This window comes from Molothrus aeneus, chromosome 2 (assembly GCF_037042795.1).
Source record: "Molothrus aeneus isolate 106 chromosome 2, BPBGC_Maene_1.0, whole genome shotgun sequence".
Taxonomy (NCBI): Eukaryota; Metazoa; Chordata; class Aves; order Passeriformes; family Icteridae; genus Molothrus; species Molothrus aeneus.
In genome coordinates, this window is record NC_089647.1 from 2,813,052 (window position 1) to 2,831,845 (window position 18,794).

General features: G+C 38.6%; 1 protein-coding gene across 1 annotated transcript in view; it reads left to right on the top strand.

Moving 5' to 3' along the window:
• Positions 1-18,794, top strand: part of EPHA3 (EPH receptor A3) — a 176,411-nt gene that overhangs the window by 122,961 nt on the left and 34,656 nt on the right. Inside the window, exons 6-10 of the mRNA XM_066571867.1 lie at positions 4,090-4,214; positions 11,093-11,255; positions 12,729-12,831; positions 13,280-13,347; positions 16,931-17,056. Coding sequence (XP_066427964.1) covers positions 4,090-4,214; positions 11,093-11,255; positions 12,729-12,831; positions 13,280-13,347; positions 16,931-17,056 — 585 coding nt within the window. The remainder of the gene's footprint in view (positions 1-4,089; positions 4,215-11,092; positions 11,256-12,728; positions 12,832-13,279; positions 13,348-16,930; positions 17,057-18,794) is intronic.

An 18,794-nucleotide genomic window follows, 5' to 3' on the forward strand; every position in this document is an offset into this window, starting at 1 on the left:
TAGTTTGGAATATCCTAGGCAAAGCATATTTTACTCTTGTTTGCAAGCAAAAGCTGGAAGTGAGCTGTGAGTCATTTTAGAATTAAATCCTTTCCTAAAATTTAATTTGTGACCTAGAAACCTAAGCCAGAAACAATAGGACTCTAAATGTTTCAGCAGTTGTACACATGTGCCTTCGCAGAGTTAATACTGAGTTCTCCCTGTCACAGGACAGGGAATTTTCTTTCAGTGCATTTATACATCTGTAAGCCAGTCACATATGAAAACAATAACCAAGGAATAAGGAAAAAGTCAATAAGGAAATTTATATATAGCTGCTATTAAACTGGAGGAAAACAAATCATCTGTTGGGGTCAGTTTCAGTGGGAAATCAATTTGAGCAGAGTTTTATTGTCGTCTCTGCAGATCCTTCATGTTATTTGCTTGCACCTTTAATAGTCATGACTGAGGAGGTTTTTACACTTGAGCCTGAGCTCCCTGAATCATTGTGTTTGTTACCTTTTCAACATCCACATTCCCAGTTGTCACAAATGCTACCTAACAACAGCGAGCGCTCAAAGTACATTTCCCCTCTTAGCTCCAGGGAGTTTTCAAGGTTCCTGTTAAGTGCTCAAAGCAGTTAGGCTGCAGTGCCAGACAAATTCGAACCATGTGAAGTGTAAAAATGCCTCTCTGTGCATTGCATGGGACTGCTGAGACTAAAACTCTTCATATATGTCCACACAAGCCTAAAGTTAGTCATAAAAATCCAGTTCATATTCAAGTGAAGAAGTTGAGTGTTAATACATTAATCAAAATATCAATAAAAATGTAAATACCTAGCGGCATACAAGACATGGGATTAATTAAAAAATCACTGAAACATCTTCTTAGTCTAAAAAAGTACTCTCCTTAAGTTTTACCTTTTGGTGCAAGTTTTCTAAATGGTCAACTAATTTAACCTTTGCATTCCTGTTGATATTATCATATAGTTTTTAAAATTTCAATTGATCCAAAAAAGCTTGAAAATGTCTCATTGTTTGCTAACCCAGTTGTTTTGTCAGTGAGAGCTGCAGATTTAAGATAGAAATTTAATTTTTAATTTTCAGTTTAAGATAGAAAAATAATGGAAATTTGATGATAAATGGCCATTCTAAATACCATGTATTTCTCTTCCTTTTTTGTATTCCTGATTTTGAATTCCATCTCGTCCTATTGTGGTTATTTAATTCTTTTTAGGAAACTCTTGATTCTCTCTCCCTCATATGGAAGACTAAAGTCTAAGCATTGTTGCACATGGTGATGCCTTCACTGTTTATTGGTTTATAATGTTAACTGCCTTTACTTTGATTTTTCTCTTTGCTGCATTTTCAGACACTTCCAATTGAATAGTGAAATACAGTAACTGAGCTCTGATGTTACAAAATAGAAATTAAGGCTGACTTCTGTTTAGACAGTATTTAGAACAGAGCTTATTAAGTTTTACATTGTATTCTGGGCATGTATACAAAAAGAAATTAATTAATTAAATGGTCCAAATGTCAGGTTATTTCTCCAAATTATAGCCCAGCCCTGGGCTGGGGCCATATTCCGTTTACCTTAACTCTTACTGTATCTTAAATTCATTGATTGTAGTAGATTTAAGCATAAACTTAGAAGTTATCTGAACAAGGTATTTTCTTTAATTGGGTTCAAGCCTTCTAGCACTTTTCAAACTCACCCATCTAACAGGTATAGCAAAAAAAAGAAACAAACCCAAAAGAATGCATTAAAATTTAAAACTGTGACAGTCCAGCTTGTCATTGACCAGCAAAGAAAGGTTTTGGGCTGGGAATTTTTTCCATTTTGTCTCACCTTGGTGTGGGATTAAAGGTGGCTGAAACATGATGTTCCCTTGATTATTTATCTCCCCTCCATGAGCCCATGCAGTGGGATTCTGGTTCTTCCAGACACTCTGGATGTCTCATTTCTGAGCAGCTTTGGGAACCCTGGGGATTAGGGAAGGTATATGAATGTTTTATAATGTTATTGATAACTGCAGACCAGATGTTTTCTAATAAACTGCTGTGAGATAAGTTACTGGTAGCATCTGCAGAGATGTGTGCAAATGAGCTCAAAATAATTAATACTGTGTTAGGAGAAAGCTTGTTTTTAAAAGTTTGTCTGTGTTGGAGCATGCAAGATTGTTTCAGCTTGCCCTGAGAATCTTTTAGAGCAAAATTACCATAATTTATTAGGGGAAAAGCCATTTCTGTTAATCATATATTAATTATTCATAAAATCAGTATTAATTTTACCTTAATGGGAAGTGTTACCAGCTGGGTACTGGGCTTGATAATCTATTCATGTACCAAAAAAAAAAGAAAGAAGAAAAAAAGAGGGATAAATAGCTTGACTTAAAAAGAAGACATAAAAATGACTTAGGAGAGCATAAAAGCAGCAAGTATGGATATATGAGTTCCCATGGAGCTGGCTACAGCAGGGAAGTTCAGCCTGCTAAGCACTTTGTGTTTTGGCTCTGACACTGGTTTGTGGCATTCAAGTGGAATTGCTGAAGGATGTTTTTTTCACACAAATCCTGTGTGCTTCTCCCAAATTGATTTTAGGAATTTAAATTCAGGATAAATTCCTCCTGCTGGAAGAAAAGAAAAAAAAAATTGCCATTTTTAAAATTTTGTGAACCATGTGAAATGTGAAAATGCTGTTCAGAGGATGTGTTCAGCCTGGAATGAACATGAAAAAGTGGATCCTGCACTCCGTTAAAGGAGGATTTCAATACTTAGATTATGACTCAGGACTAGAAAGTATATTTTACTGGAAGTTCAGCAAAATCAAAAGCAGAATGAATTTTCAGAAATTCATTTTAATTAAAACCTTTCTTTTTCTTTCATTTTCTTCTCTTTTTAATTTTTTTTTCTCCTGACTACTAAAAGTTCTTTTGCAAAAAATGAAAACCCAATTAGAAAGGGCATTGGCTGAAGCAGGCAAATTGTAATGCCTGTAAAGTGCAGCTAGTTTTATATGAACAATAAAAGCTTCAGAGGATTCAGCCGATACTAAATTGTTGAGATCAGCTCTAGAGCCTTTTTATTAGGACAGCAAATGTTGAACTTATAAACAGATTTTATTTACATGTTAAGATAAAAGGCTGTTTATTAGAAAAAAATTTTTTTTGAAATGACAGTTACAACCTCCAGTGTGTGATCTGTAAAATACAATCTGATGAATTTTAGCCAAAGCCATGGAAGAGAAGCATTTGGAATGGGAAGTCAACCCAAAAGAAACAAAACAAAATAATTTTTAAAAATTGAATGGCTTTCAGTGAGTCCAGGAAACCCAGACCGGGTCTTGGAACAACTTATGGATCTGGGTGGTCTAAAATTGAACCAATGTTCAAGAATCTTAAGTAATTATTATTTTTTTATGTGTGTGTTTAACATTGATACTATTTCCACGTTGTGGGTGGTGTGTGAACCTATGGTATGCATTCAGTTGTCATGCCTAACCCTGATCAATGCACATAAAAAAATTATGCTATTTTGCAGTTTAGATTTTCCTTTTTTTTTCATTTTCAAAGAAATGTGGTGAAAAGTGAAGTGTGTATGGGAGCAATTTTCATCTGGAGAACTTACCAAATAATGATGCCAAAGAGGCTGAATTGTGCTGATGGTTATTCCCAGCCATGAGTACCAGGAGCTCCTTGTACTTTAATGCATCCCAGCACCCTTTTAGACTTTCTTATCAAAATGTTAGGAAAGTCTAAAGTCAGAGTTCTGCAGAGTCTGTTAATGATAATACCTCAGCATTATAACAAACAGGTACTGCTGCTATTTTGCTCCGTATTTCCCACTGAATATATTTCATTGCTAACACTGTAGTAGCAGATCAAAACCATCTGCTGCCTTGCCACCAGTCCTCCTCCAGTGGAGGAGAAAATCTCAGCTTGTTTTCCATGAGGCCAGGGTGCTCCAAGGCAGGAGTACCACGGCTGCAATCCAGCTGCTGCTGTCGGTGCAGAGTGGATGGAAACCTCACTCTTTGCCAAGAGCTGGAACAGAGATAAACTCAGTTTGCTTCTCTCCCTCCCCTCTCCCCCTGCCCCCTCTGCAGCTCCATCCCCCATCACAGTCATAAGGAAGGACAGGACGTCCAGGAACAGCGTGTCCCTCTCCTGGCAGGAGCCTGAGCATCCCAACGGGATCATCTTGGACTACGAGGTCAAATACTACGAAAAGGTGGGAAGGTCAAAGGGGAGGGGTTTGCTCAGCAGTGCTGGGATGAAATCATTGCATCTTGCCTGTGTTAAGGGTTCAGAAACACTCAGGTTTGTACTCAACCTGCCTCAACAGCACTGGGTGTTGGAACTGCTCGGTTTTTGGTGAAGAGAACATCAGGAAATACAAAGTGAAATCATTGTGTTATCTACCAAGTTCACAGAATTCACAGAATGACTAGGTTAAAAGAGACCTTCAAGATCTCTTGATCCTTGACTCTTGATCTCTTCAAGACCATCAAGTCCAACCCAGCCCCAACACCTCAACTAAACCCTGGCACCCAGTGCCATATCCAAGCTTTGTTAAACACACCCAGGGATGGTGACTCCACCACCTCCCCAGGGAGGCCATTCCAGAACTTTATCACTCTTTCTGTGAAAAACCTTTTCCTGATATCCAGCCTGTACTTCCCTTGGTGCAGCTTGAGGCTGTGTTCTCTGGTTCTGTCAGTGCTGCTGGAGAAAGAGCCCAGCCCCACCTGAGCACAGGCGCCTTTCAGGAGCTGTGTAGAGTGATGAGGGCACCCCTGAGTCTCCTTTTCTCCAGGTTGAACACCCCCAGCTCCCTCAGTTGTTCCTCATAGGGAATCCCTAAGCACATCAAACAAACACAAAGTAATGCAGTCAATATGTAATTCCTTTATTTTCTTATTTTCTCAACTAAATTTTTCTGATTATGCTGTTCTATCATGCTGTCAGTGTCCATCCATTTACCCACATGCTGGTGGCACTTCCCTGTAGCATGAGCATCTTTTACATCAAAATTATTTGGAAAATGTTGGCTGGCCTACTGGGATGGTTTGCACTATGAAAGTTGTTTTTATGAATAACTGAATTATTCATAAATTGCAAGCAAATGACTACAAATGAAAGAAAATCTACCTTCTCCTTTTTATTGAAATTTTCTTTTAGTTACAACTATATATTTAGACATCCTATAGAGATCTTTATTTACAAAAAAAGTCTTTGTAATAGAATGTTTTTAGGAGGTCTTACTGGTAGAATTGAAAAGACCATAAATTGCCATAGAGATTGAGGTGTGTGGTCTTAGCCATTTTTTGATAGATCTATTGATAGCTCTATTTGATGTATTGCTCCTGGAATTAACAAACTTTGAAAAAAATGCCAGAATTCTGGTTTAATTGAGCATTTGCTAACAGTCTTCATATCTAATAATCAGGCTTGTATTTCATACATACCAGTGAAGATGTAGTGATAATATCCTCTAAGAAATGCTGTTAAAAATACTCCATGAGTATTCAGTTAATCTTTAGAAACTTTCTTTTCATGAAGCTTTCGAGTGGGACAATGTAGTGTTGGTAGCTCATGCTGCCAACATGAAGAAAGATGGATCAGAAGGCTGGATGATGAAAAATTTTTTCCCAAATTTATGTAGTCTGATTTTGGGAAGAGTTTTTTTGCTGAGCACTTGAACCTTCAAAGACCTTGGTAAAAAATCTAAACATATCATGTGCTGGTGATAATGGGGGAAAAAGAAATCATCCAAAACATTTCAACTCAGTCTCACTTAATGGAGCAGCATCTGTGGACTTCCACATTGTTGTTTTTTTTTTTTTAATTTCAATTGGGACAGGATCCATTTCAGTCATCCCCAGGAAAGCAGGGCTCCATCACAAGTAACAGGGACTTGGAAGATGAATGCCAACACTCTAAATATCCCCTCTTTCTTCTTCTATCCCAGCCTTACAAGCTGAGCAGGGTGCCACATGGAATGGGATATCCGTGTGCTCAGCTGGGATCAGCTGTCCTGGCTCTGTCACCTCCCAAATCCTTGTTCACCCCCAGCTTCCTCTTAGGAAAGGTGTAAGAGGCCTTGACACTGCAACCTCTGCTCAGCAACAGCAAAAATATCTCTGTATTATCAAACCTGTCTGTTTTCAGTGCAATTCCCAAAGCTACAGCTGGATATTGTGAAGAAAATTAATTCCACCCCAGCCAAAAACAGCACAGGTGATCTCTTGGGTTTTACTTGCCCCAAAGGGAGAGATTTTTTCCCCCACTGTGCACATTCAGTTAATTTTAATTAAATCAGCAATAAATTTTATTTGTGTTGGTTTGGGATGTTTTGATTATCTTTCTGCACCAAAATTGGGGTTTTCTGTTCAAGAAAATTGCCATGCAGTGTTGTTTTATGCACAGACAGAGCACACAGCTCCTATTCCCACCGGGTGTATCCACTCTCAGGGAGCACTTGGTTGTCAGAAGACAGCTTTATAAGACAACCCTCCAGTCTTAGGGGGCTGATCTTGCACATGTGTTTCTCCCCTTTGAAGTCTGTGATCAAGAGTTCATATGCACCAGACAGTTTTCTTAAACCAGGGAGCCAAGTGCTTGACAATGGGAGCCAGACCATTTAGAGCAAAAGGCTTTTAAAAAGCCAACCTTTCTGGCACCAGCGTTTTTAATGCGTGTTCTGCAGGCCCCTTGGGGAGTCAGAAGCCTATTCCTCAGGGTTTATGAGGGGAAAAAAAATTAAAAAGCAAATCTCTTGTCAGAAGACTTGAATCTATGTATTTTTAAGCTTTACAAATAGGTTCAAAACTAATTCTCTGATAAACTTACCTGGGGCCAGAGTAGCTTGTGCAGAATTGTAACTTTTCATTCCTCCACCAAACACCTTTGAAAGATGCTGCTTTTCAGTCTGGGATTCCTGAGCTTGTTACCTTCCCTCCTCTTTTAAAAGGAGAGGTTTCTTTTCAAACTGGTCCGGTCCATTTGATTTTCTGCTTCACAAATCTTCTTGGTTGTGCCCATCAGAAAATCCACTGCTGTTAAGTGAAAATCAACCCTTCAGAATTACCAAATCTGGGTATTTCTCCTGACAAGTCATACCTGATTGCTGGTAGACAGTTTATGTTCAGCCATCCTTTTTCATCCTGCTTGTTTTCACTTGATATGTCTTTTGTCATCTCTTAGAAATTAAAAAACAGAGCATTAATAGAGCAATGCAGGTCAGCCCAATTCTGTCATACATCTTGTTCGTGGCATTATTTTGCTAAGCTGGTCTTAAGGTATTTAGGATATTACCAGATATTTGGAATAAAAAATACAATGTCATGTATATAAATTATAATATCTTGTAGTTTTTATCATGGATTATTGTCATAAAATATGTGAAATATATTCAGTTTCTCAAGGGCAGTTAATTGACCTGCTCATTTGGGGTTTTTTCACCAGTTATTGGCTTTTTGTAGCCGAAAGAGCAGAGTTTTATATGTGTCTAAAGAAATTAGTAGCTACAGCTTTAGGAAGCTATTTCAACTGTTTGGAATTAATCAGAATGGCCTGGGTTGGAAAGGAACTTTATAAGATCATCCATGACCCTCTGCTATAGGCAGGGATAATTTCCACTATCCAGGTTGTCCAAAGCCCCATCCAACCAGGCTTTGAGCACTTCATAGCATGATGAACTGAGTGGCAGTTTTTCAGAACCAGTATTTGGAATAGAATTGTATTTTTCAAAAAAAAATACAATTTAGAGCTTTATTATGAAGCCCCAGTCAATATTTATTCAAAACATTTAAAAGACACAAAATCTTCTTTCAGAGGGAGACCATATGGAATTTTTAGGCACTTATTTTATGGTAAGGCATAACATTTTATGTTAAGTTAATAGTACTAAATGACACCTCAGTTTAGTTCATCCATATAATGCTGTGCTGAATTTTAAGTGTCTCATCCATCAAAGTGCATAAATAACAAAGCCATGTTTTTCCTTTGCACAAGCCTTATTCTTGCCTCCTCCTTGTCCTTATTGACATAATCATGTTCTCTTGAAAGAGTATCTTGTCATGTGAAGGTACAGAAGAAAGCCATCTCTTAAACACCACTCATAAACTATTAATTGTTGCAACTAAAGATGTGGCTTACAATTAAATCACGTACTCTATTAAGATGGAGTCTTCTGCAAACAATGAATGAAATTCAGCTGCAGGCTCAGGTTGCTAAAATAGATTTGCTTTTGCCATCATAGGAATTGTGTGATCAGTGGTTACAGCCAGCACAGAACTCTGCACTTTGAGGCTGAAAACTGCATTATATTCAAATGCACTTTGTTGCTTTTGAACTCTAATTATTCTGGCTTTAAGTGCAGGTAGACCATGAATACACCACAAGTCTTGTAGGAAATGTCATATCCATGCAGAGCTCACTTCTGCCAATAAGGAAATCTGTATCAGGAGTGCGGCCTCCTCCTAGAAATGTGTACTCAGGTTTTGGCCTCTCAAGTGCACATGAAGCTGATGGAAAAATATTTTCCTTCTATAATATAAGCACTTTCTGTGCTTATCTGGAAAAGGGCAAACCATTCACCCTTCCTGGTATCAATTTAAAATGTCTCCAAAATATGATTTTTGTAAAACAAAGTGTAAAATTATGAAATGTCATTTGCAAATGAGATCCTAACAGCAGTAGGATTTGCTTCCCAGCAAAGGTTGTGTCTGATAAACTATGCAGAAATATTCAGGAAGAAATTGCTTTGTGCATCCAAGTTCAAATTTATCCTCAGAGTGTTTGGTTGAAGTTCTGCTTGGCAGGGACTGACTCTCCTTTTTGTGTATTCCTTCTGCTTATGGCAGCCCTAGTCCTGTATCTCTGAAGTTTTGCTTTATCCCCAGGAAAGATAAACTTGGGCTTTTATGTGGTGTTGCACTGATTTGATTACTACTAACATAAAAAATGACTTACAAAATATGTGTGTAAAAAGCTTCCCATAAACTGAGATACCATGACATCCTCCATACCATTGTTTTAAAGGTTTATTTTCCAAGTTCCAATGTGGATTATTAACAGACAGGGCCATGACTGTGTTTTCCCTTGCACGTATGTATCTGCACCAGAAGGAAATGTTTGCATTTCATAAAAGCAGCCTGAAGCAAGATCAAAATGGATGTCCAGTCATAGCATACACAAAAGATGTTGTGTTTTTAAGACAAGATTATTACGTCTTTAAAATTAAAATAGTTGCCAACATCCAACTGAATGATGAGATAAGGAAAGCCTGCAAATTATAATACTAGGCCTTTGTTAGTTCAAAAATAAATAATTTTACACAAGTCTGTTAGCACTTTACAGTGTCTTCCTGTAAATTTGCTCCTCTGAATTTAGAACAGAGAACTTTTTAAAGAAGTATTGGGAAACTCTGAGGAGGTCCAATGCTGATTTCCTTTTTATTTTTACTGTGCAGAGAACATGGGCCATGGTCAACATTTTTATAGTCATTTTTTGAAGACTGAGTCCAGCTCACCCTATCTGAGGTTTAGATTCTGGATGGTAACTTTTAGGCACTTAGCTGCTTTTTCTGTTTTCTTAATTTTTTTTTTCTTTTTTCCTTTCATTGTGATTTCTCATGGGCATAATGTTGAATACTACATGGAGATCCTGGCAATTTTCCTAAACATGGTGTAAATGTTTCTGTTTCTGTATATCAAAGTACTGCCAAGAACAGGGCACTTAGGCTTCTTTAGCACCAAAGTGAGCAGTTTCTGATGTTCACCTACTAACCTAGAATATCCTGACTCTATTCCTGCAGACAGCAGAGCAAACACACTAAAACAACTCCAGTCACTTGAACTTTACACCTGGAGGTGAAATGGCAATGAGTGTGTTGGGTGTTTTCCAGCCCCTGAGCTCGTGCATTGGCACTGCAGAGCTGTCAGAGTGAAAATGTCAGCCCCTAAGCAGCTAATGCAATGCCATGAGACATGATGAGGATTGGGTGAGATGCTCTGCATCCGACGTGCCTGCGCTGGGCTGCCGCTTTCAGCCCGGCAGGATTCAATGGCCGCAGTGTTCTGCACGGGGCTCAAAGCAAAAGGACATCACACGAAATCCCCACCACCTCCAGAATAAAAAAAAAAAGTTCATGCTGGGGAACCTAAACAATTGAGATTCTCACAGTTTCCCACATGTGTGGCTGCTGGCCAAGAGGTTTTTTTTTTTTTCCTGAGATTGTTCCAGCTGCCATATTTAGGAAGCCAAAAATGCTCTTTTGGTACAAGATGGCTTTAGTAAAATAAGCAGTACCTCAGGCCCCAAATGCATGCTTAGATGTTAAGATTATGTGCTTACAGTGGGACAGAGACATACTTTTATCAGGATTAGCTTTTTACACAGTGTGAAGTGTATCCAAACTTACCAAATTACAAACCAGTCCTTGTCTTATTTTATATAAAAACGTTATGTCAGACATAGGTGACTCTTAAGCAGAGAGGGATTTTGAACATAGTCCTGGACTGAGTTCAGTGTGGTTTTGTCACAATGAGGATGGACACAACTATCTCATAGTTTTTATAGCATAATAGAAAACCAGCTAAATCTGCCTTTTTTCTGAGCTGAGGAACCTGAGTGGGGTTTCCCTTCTGACTGTTATAGAGGTAACCACTGTCTTGTAAAATGTGAGGCAGTAAAAACTGCATCCTGCAACAGCTCTGCAGGGCCCTAAAATGTCTAAGTTGGCCTGTTACAACTTCCAGTTCAGTGCAGTAGGCAAATCTGATTTATGTTTTTTAAAATAATCTTTTAATAATTTTCTTGTTGTATTACAGACCACGGACAAAATGATGCAAAACCATTTAATAAAATGTCATAAACTCAGCATGTCTAATATTTAATTTACAGCACAATACCATAGCAAATCTGATGATTTAAGGTATCTTGTTAAAAGATGATTGAAAACGAATGTTTGCACAAGTATTTGTTAGGCTATAAATATTCAAAAATACACCAATGTCTCCAGGACGTTTGCAGTAATTTAGAACCAACTAGCTCTTTTTTTTTTTAGGGTGTGGTTTTAATCTGATAATGTCTTTTTTTCAAAAGCAGGAACAAGAGACAAGCTATACAATTCTGAGAGCCAGGGGCACCAATGTGACCATCAGTGGCCTCAAGCCTGACACCACCTATGTCTTCCAAATCCGAGCCAGGACTGCAGCTGGATACGGCACCAGCAGCCGCAAGTTTGAGTTTGAGACCAGCCCAGACTGTATGTATCTGTTCAAAAGGTTTTTGCTGACATCCTGCCCAGTTCCTGACTGATCTCAATGGCTGCTTTCACTCTTCCTCTAGCTGAGGAAATGTGTCTCATAACTATTTATGATGTGTCTTTCTTGGTAGCACTGCTGGATAGCTTGATGTTTTATCATTAAACTTGAAACAGGCTGTAAAGAAAGTTCTATCCCAGAACTATCACAGGTGGTGTTTACTTCCATTCCCTGCCCTACTTCTACCTCAAGCCAGAAGTGATGCCTTGCTAGACTGTGGCTCTTGCTGAGGGAGGAAGTGTGATAGAAAAACAAAGAGTAGTGTCAAGCCAAATCTTTCACCCTGATTCTATGTATATTTGTGATATATTATGTATTTCATCCCCACTTCTTCCTTCTCCACCCCAGCTCTTATTCTGAAAGGCAAACAAGCTTCATGTTTAAAAACCTTTAGTTACAAATTGCTGTTATGTTGACTTGCAGCTTTGGTATTCAAGTTGAAACTAGAACTCAAGTTAGGACAATTACAGCAAGGAGGAAACAATCTGTTGCACAGATAAAAAAAGCCTAACAGATTAGAGGTTAATGTGTTTTCTCTGCAAAGTAATGTTACCAAAAGAAGAGGAAATTGAAAAAGTAGAAATGTGTAAGGAGACTGGGGTGCACATCTCAAAAAGAGATGCACAAATTACACAGATGACCAACAAATGGCATGAGTTTGTTGCTGTGTTACCCAGTTATCCTAAATCGGTGCAGCTGTGGGTAACAGGCACAGATGGGGATGGGGTGACCCTAAACAGAGGCTCTCTAACCAGTGTGGGCCAGGAATGGTAGCTGGACACTGGTCCTCACAGCAAAGGTCTCAAGCTATCCTGTCATTTTGTAAGAGTTCATTTTGTAAAGTTCCATGCTCAGGGACCACAGGGAGATACCCAAAATAAGGCAGAAAATAGCCCTTATTTTCCCTGTAGACATCTGTGCCTGTGTGCCCTGTCTTTCCACAACCTTCATGTGGATGTTGTCAGGCTTAACTGGGAAACTTAGCTCCTGAAAGCACTTTCCATCATACAGAAGGGGAAGTGAAGGTGATTGTGGGATTTCTTGCCAAGGAAATGTTCCTTACTGAGCATGACATAAAGTATATATGGCATACATGACATGTATGTTTGTATTTATGTATATGTTTTTATATTAGCATCATTTTGCCAGCAGTTGCTACAATTAGCAAAAGTAAAAAATTGAGAGTAGCAGAAACAGCTTTGGTAAATTGGCAAAGATGGTTGCAGTCTTAAGTTTTCTTCCCTTGTATTTATTTGTTTGATGAAAAATTATGCCCTTATGAATTAAATATCTGCCAGGAGACCAAATGCTATATAATGATGCCTGTCCCCTATGTGCATGTAAATTCTGATGTCACCAATGAGATGTGAGTGTGTATGTGAGGTTATTACCATGTTTTTGTGTTGCCTTTGCAGCCTTCTCCATCTCCAGTGAGAACAGCCAGGTGGTGCTGATTGCCATTTCAGCAGCAGTGGCCATCATCCTCCTCACAGTGGTGGTGTATGTCTTGATTGGAAGGTGAGTCTGGGGTCTGATTTGCACATTTTCTCCTGTTGCCCCATCCCAGGGGGCCCTGGTGACAGTGGCACGTGGGGTGTCATGGTGTGGTTGTTTTTTAATCCTTTGTCTGCTGCCCAGGAGTTCCAAGCACTGCTCACAGTCAGTAATGAGCCTGCTCACGTTAGCAGCCCAAATCATGCAGCAGTTGTTAAAAAATGCTATAAACACATTCTCAGGCAATTGTAAAATTAAACTGTAGGGGTCAAAAATCAACAAATCCTCTCATTAGCCAATTTCCTCAAATTCCCTGAGAACATCACATGCCTCTATAGGGCACAGAGAATGTAAATATCATTAAACTTTCAAACAGGCTTTTAATTGTGCAGGGAAAACATTCTATTCTGTTTCCACCTGCAGTTAACACATAAAATTCTCTGTATTAATTTTTTTTTCTCTTTGCTTGTAGATTCTGTGGATACAAAAAGTCTAAACATGGCACTGATGAGAAAAGGCTGCATTTTGGGAATGGCCATTGTAAGTTACTGAAGCCTTTTAATGCTTCCAGATCTGTTGAATTCCTCCCCTAGGTAACTGATATTTTTCAATTAAAAAAAAAAAAGAGCCATACCTCACTTAAACCAAGGTGAAATTAGGAAGAGAATTATCCCTTCTCTTGTGGGTAAGGGGATTTTCCCCAAACAATTATTCTTTGTTTCAGCTTCTTTCATCTGTGTTCAGGTTAGTAATGAGCAAAACATCTCTGTCTGTATTCAAACAATGTATGTGGTTGGAATTGTGATATTGATCCTGCTGAGCAGGACTGAAATCCAGAATACAACTGCAGCTTCCTCATCATATAAAGTATAAAAAATATATTTTCCTTCTTTACAGCAAAATATAAATAAACTAAACCCACTTTGATGAACACTAAAGCTGCTGTGAAAATTGCTTGCTTGAAAAAGTTCACCTACAATTAAATGTAATAATCTGATTCTGGATCCCCTTTGCAATGTGCATAATTTTGTTACACTTTTCCATAGCAGAGCTGTGGATCCTGAAGGTTAGTTCACAGGCAAAACTCCATCCATAAACCCTTTAAAACAGGAAAAAAAAAAGTTTTGGAGCAGGAGAGGCTGAGGGGAAAAGAAGGTGATAGCCTAATTCCTGATCAGGGATGGGAGGATTACTTGGTTGGTTTTTCATTTAATCACTGTACTTTGGATTTTTAAATCCTTACAGGAAAAGATAAGGCCCCTAATAGACACCAAGACAAGAAAATCTTTTTTTTCACTCACATAATTCTTGATGTCTAATGAGTTTTTTTTTAATAAGAAGCAGTAGTTCATCTTTGTCTCAGCTCCAGATGAGTGTCCTGCTACACCCTGTAAACCATGGTTGAACCACGTATTTCTGTTGTTTAGCATGTTGTACCATTAATATCTGTGGGGGTTTTTGCACACAACGTTGGCACTACGGTTTGCAAGAAAAGAGCTGCTGGTACCATAATCAGGTGGCCCCTCCCCAAATATAAGTGAATTAACATTTTAATGAGGGATTTACCTGCAGTAGCTGGAAATTAGAGCTGCTTCCCAATCCTCGTGACAATGGAATAACTGTTCTCTGACTGTTCAAATTATTATTCTTTAAAGTTTCCTTATCTCCAGAGAACCAAGAGCAGGAATATCCACCATTTCTGTCTCCTTCCCCAGCACTGTCAGGGAATACACAAGCTGCAGCCCAACAACTGCTAACCAACTATTCTCAAAAAAATCTCTAAGGTTACATGTGGCCCATAGAATTAATGCTTCATCATCCAAATTTAATGAGGTTATAAAATAAAAGCAGCCAGTAAAATAAGTGTCACAGACAAATAACAGGTCAGAATTTGCTCTCCTTACTCCCACACAATGGAAAGTTGCAATCACTATTCTTAAACATGGCAGTGCTGTTAAATTCCTGTGGATTAAATTGCTTTTAATTTGGCTTTAGATATTTATGTACTGTTTTCTGAGTAGTGCCATGCTGATTCACTATGCAGTAAGACCAGAGCCAATCAAGGGCCTGGTATGTCTGTTAGAAATTCTTGAAAATTATTTATTATGGATTTTGCAGATATTTATCTGTTAGAATTTGTAAGTATGTACGTGTGTGGCTGTTGAAATTTTTAATCTACCCAATTACAGTCATTCCCAAAGAGTAAGAAAATTGCTCCCATGAATTGAAAAAGGACAAAGTAACTTCCATGGCTGTCGTAAACTTTCAGCATCTTATACACAGCAGCTGGTTTATTTCAGTCAGTTTACTCTGAATTACTTTTAAAAAGGCTCCAGCCATGAGCTATTCCCTGCAGCCTTATTACAAATCCTATAATATTACTTCAAAGGAATAAAAATGTTTCACCTCCTCAGATCCTCTCCCTTTGCCTCCTCTGGCTGGGCCTTTTTATTTTTTTGCTACCTTTAGGGCAATTTGTGCCGTTAAAATGAAAATGTAAATTATTATGTTTGCACAGAATGAGCTGTAAAGTAGTGCAGCTTAACACATGTGCACGTGTTTATTATCTGTATTTCAAGACAGAATCCAGTTACTGCACAGGCTGCCCTTAATTATTGGTGTGAAGGGATTATTCTCCTTGCAGCCACCATCACCTGATCTTGGGAACCTCTGGGGTCAGCATTAAAAATCCCAAGCCAAAAACCCCATAGTGCAAAAGCTTTTAATTGTTATTTTTATTGGGGATGTGAGGGGGCCTGTAATGCACATTCAGCATGGACGGGAAGGAGCATTTACAAGACTTTTAACCAACAGCAATATACAGCCAATTACTTTTTGTTTTACTTGCAGGTAATTCTGTAATCATCAGGCTCTTGAAGGAAACACAGTTGGCTTTTAAGGCTGTGCACACCCAGCCCTTGTGTTGGGAGCTTGGCTCTTACTTTGCTTTGTTTTCAAGGCAATTAGCTTGGGAACTCAGTTTTATCATTTTTTTGTTTGTTGCTGTGTTACCCAGTTATCATAACTGGTATGATTATATTCTGAGGCCAATAAATCCTCATAAAATTGAGGGTTTTTTCCTTTTTATACATACACTTTGCATTGTTTGATAAAACAATTTTGTTTTCTCAAGGTCCAAAGCTTTTTTTTTCCCTATCTTTGCAACCCCAACAAAAAAAGGTTTAACTTTTTAGCAGTGAAAAAAATGCTGCACTATAATAATGCTAAGCTGGAAAGGATATTACTGAGTGGTTCAGAGCACTGTTTGTTGAAGGAGTTAATATCTTTTACAAGACCTACTGGTACAGTTAGGGAAAGCTGGAATACATGTCTGGGAATGTAGGGTTTGTGTCAGAAGCAGAAAACTTCAAGCTGAGTATTTCACTTTTTGTTAATAAAACATATTCCTGTTGTAAAAAGAGTACAACAGAGGCAGGCACAGAAAGGACTGGGTGCAAACACAAGCAAGGCTTTGAGTTGGGCAGGGGGAATGAGGCTGTGCTTTGCTTTCAGCATTTTTGTTGGAGGCAAAGGTTGGCAATGATCTCTTCCAGCAATCCCTAGCCAAGAAACTCTAGAGGTGCCCAAAATAATAACATGGATGTATGGGGAGCAAAGCTTTAGAACCAGCCTTTATTCAGAACAATTATCTGCCATCCTTGGATGTTCTGGCAGAGAGATTGAGGCAGGGGTGCATTTCTTTTAATGTATAAGTTTCTTATTATGCATCTTGTTGATGGACTTTGGGAAAAAAAAAAGCTGGAGTTAATCTGATTTCTTAATATATTCCTAAGAACTTGTCAGTTTGACTGTAGCAACACATTTTGTTTCTTGCCCCTTTTTTGTTCCTATGGAAGGGGTCAATTTAAGGCAGCATCTAAATGTTGCCTTAAATGTCAGATGTTTGAAATGGGTTGTCACACTTCTCTGCACTACATTAGTGTTTGGTTTCATGCTGTACAAAGATTCTGAGGACCCACAAAAACCAGTTTGGTTTGAAGAATATCCTTCTTCAAAGGAAATTCTTTCCTTCCTCTTCCTTCTATTGATTTTGTTTCTGTTGTCTCATGAGCTTTATTTCAAGTCTAAGTAACATTCTCTCTCTGAATTTGTTTTTACACAGTAAAGCTCCCAGGTCTGAGAACTTATGTAGATCCACACACATATGAGGATCCCAACCAAGCTGTGCATGAATTTGCTAAGGAACTGGATGCTTCCAATATATCCATTGATAAAGTAGTTGGAGCAGGTAATGATCACCAGATATACTGAACTAAAGATAGATTTTTGCTGTGTATATACTGTTTTATGTCTTTAAGTTCATAGTTGTGACTGGAAAGAAAATGTTCTAGAAAGTCTTCAAATTAGTAGGTCACATTTGCAGCTGATTTCAGTGCAAAGTCAAAGGCACACAATTTCTATTTCTTTTTTTTTTCTCAAAGAAAGGAGACAGCAAGACAGCTTTTCTAAGGACACCAAGCCCATACTTGAGTGCACCACTGTTGGAAGGGAAAAGATCATTCTGCCTCACTTCTATGTTTCTCTTTAAAATCTGTCAGCACAGAAAATGTTATCAACTGTGAAGATGTTTTCTTTTTTTATTCTCTTTCCCCATAAAAGGACTCTTTACTATTATGACTTGAGTGAAACCACAAACTCATTTCATAGCAGTCACCATGCATCCATCAGACTGCAGTGACCTTTGGCCATTGGATTGATTTTGGTCACTACTTTGGATTTGAATTATTGATTTAGGAGGAAAGGGTTGTCTGTCCAATAACTGGTTGTCTGAGCCATAAAGATGCCACAGGTTGTTGGATTTACAGGAAACAAGCTGGTGAAATGATCAGATTTTGTATCAGAGAAGCCAGATTACAGAAATTCTCATTACACTGAGTGTTGCAATGGAGCATGTAGCTCCTGATGGAATGTGTGCTTGCTCCTTGAAGTGAAGTGGCAGATTGTCTCATTGAGCCAGAAGATCATGGAGTGTTGCCTTTCCTCCTATATTAAAGCATTTATGAGGAGTACTATTGATTTTTAATCCATTGAAAAATACTTGTTCCTTTATTATTGATTTTTTTGGCTTCTCTCTAAGTATATGGCTTGAATTAAAACCATGAGACGTGAGAGACAGACTCTGAGTGCACAGCAAAAGATTTTCAGCTGGAAAAAGTGCAGAACCCAAGGTACTGTACTCAGTGCATCTCCTGAATCACCCAGCAAACAAAGGAACAGTTTTCATCCTCTCCTACTGAGAAGCTACTCAACTCTTGTTAGGTTGAAATTATTTTATGGAAAGGTGGAATCCATGTTCCTTGCTGGTTTTAATTTTGCCCCACAAGAGTGCACTGTTCTCCATCATCTTCAGTTAAGGCAGCAAAGCTCTGCTTACTGCACAAAGCAGGGAATTTGTGTGGAGGCGGAGAAGGAGGAACACTCTAAATTTAAGTCCAGGAGCAGTGTGTTTCCTTGTAGGACTTTCAGGAGCCCCACAAATGCAAACTTTCTAAATTTGGGCTGTGTGCAATTTATGAATCTAGAAAAGGAGTTCCTAGGATCATGTAATGTTTTACAGCTTGCTGGTTCTGACCTGTTTTTAGTTAAGATGCATAGCAGAATGCTAAGTAAACCAAATTTTGTCCAATATGGCCTCTGGAAACAGAGACAAAAATTTTGAGAGTCAGGTGTTTTAAAAGCCTCTCTGCTCCACTGCAGTGAGAATCACAGTTTATTCTGGGTTGGAAGGGACCCCCAAGGATTGTGGAGCCCAACTTTCAAATGAATGGCCCCCACAGGGATTGAACCTGGACCTTGGCATTACCAGCACCCTGCTCAAACCAACTGAGCCAAGTGGCAGAGGGCTCCTACAAGCTTTTTACATTAAAACTTGCACTCAAGCTGTAATAACACCTTTTTTTGGGCACCATAAATCAGTTCATGTAGTCTGGAGCACATGAGGCATTATAGTTAACATTTCCTCTTAG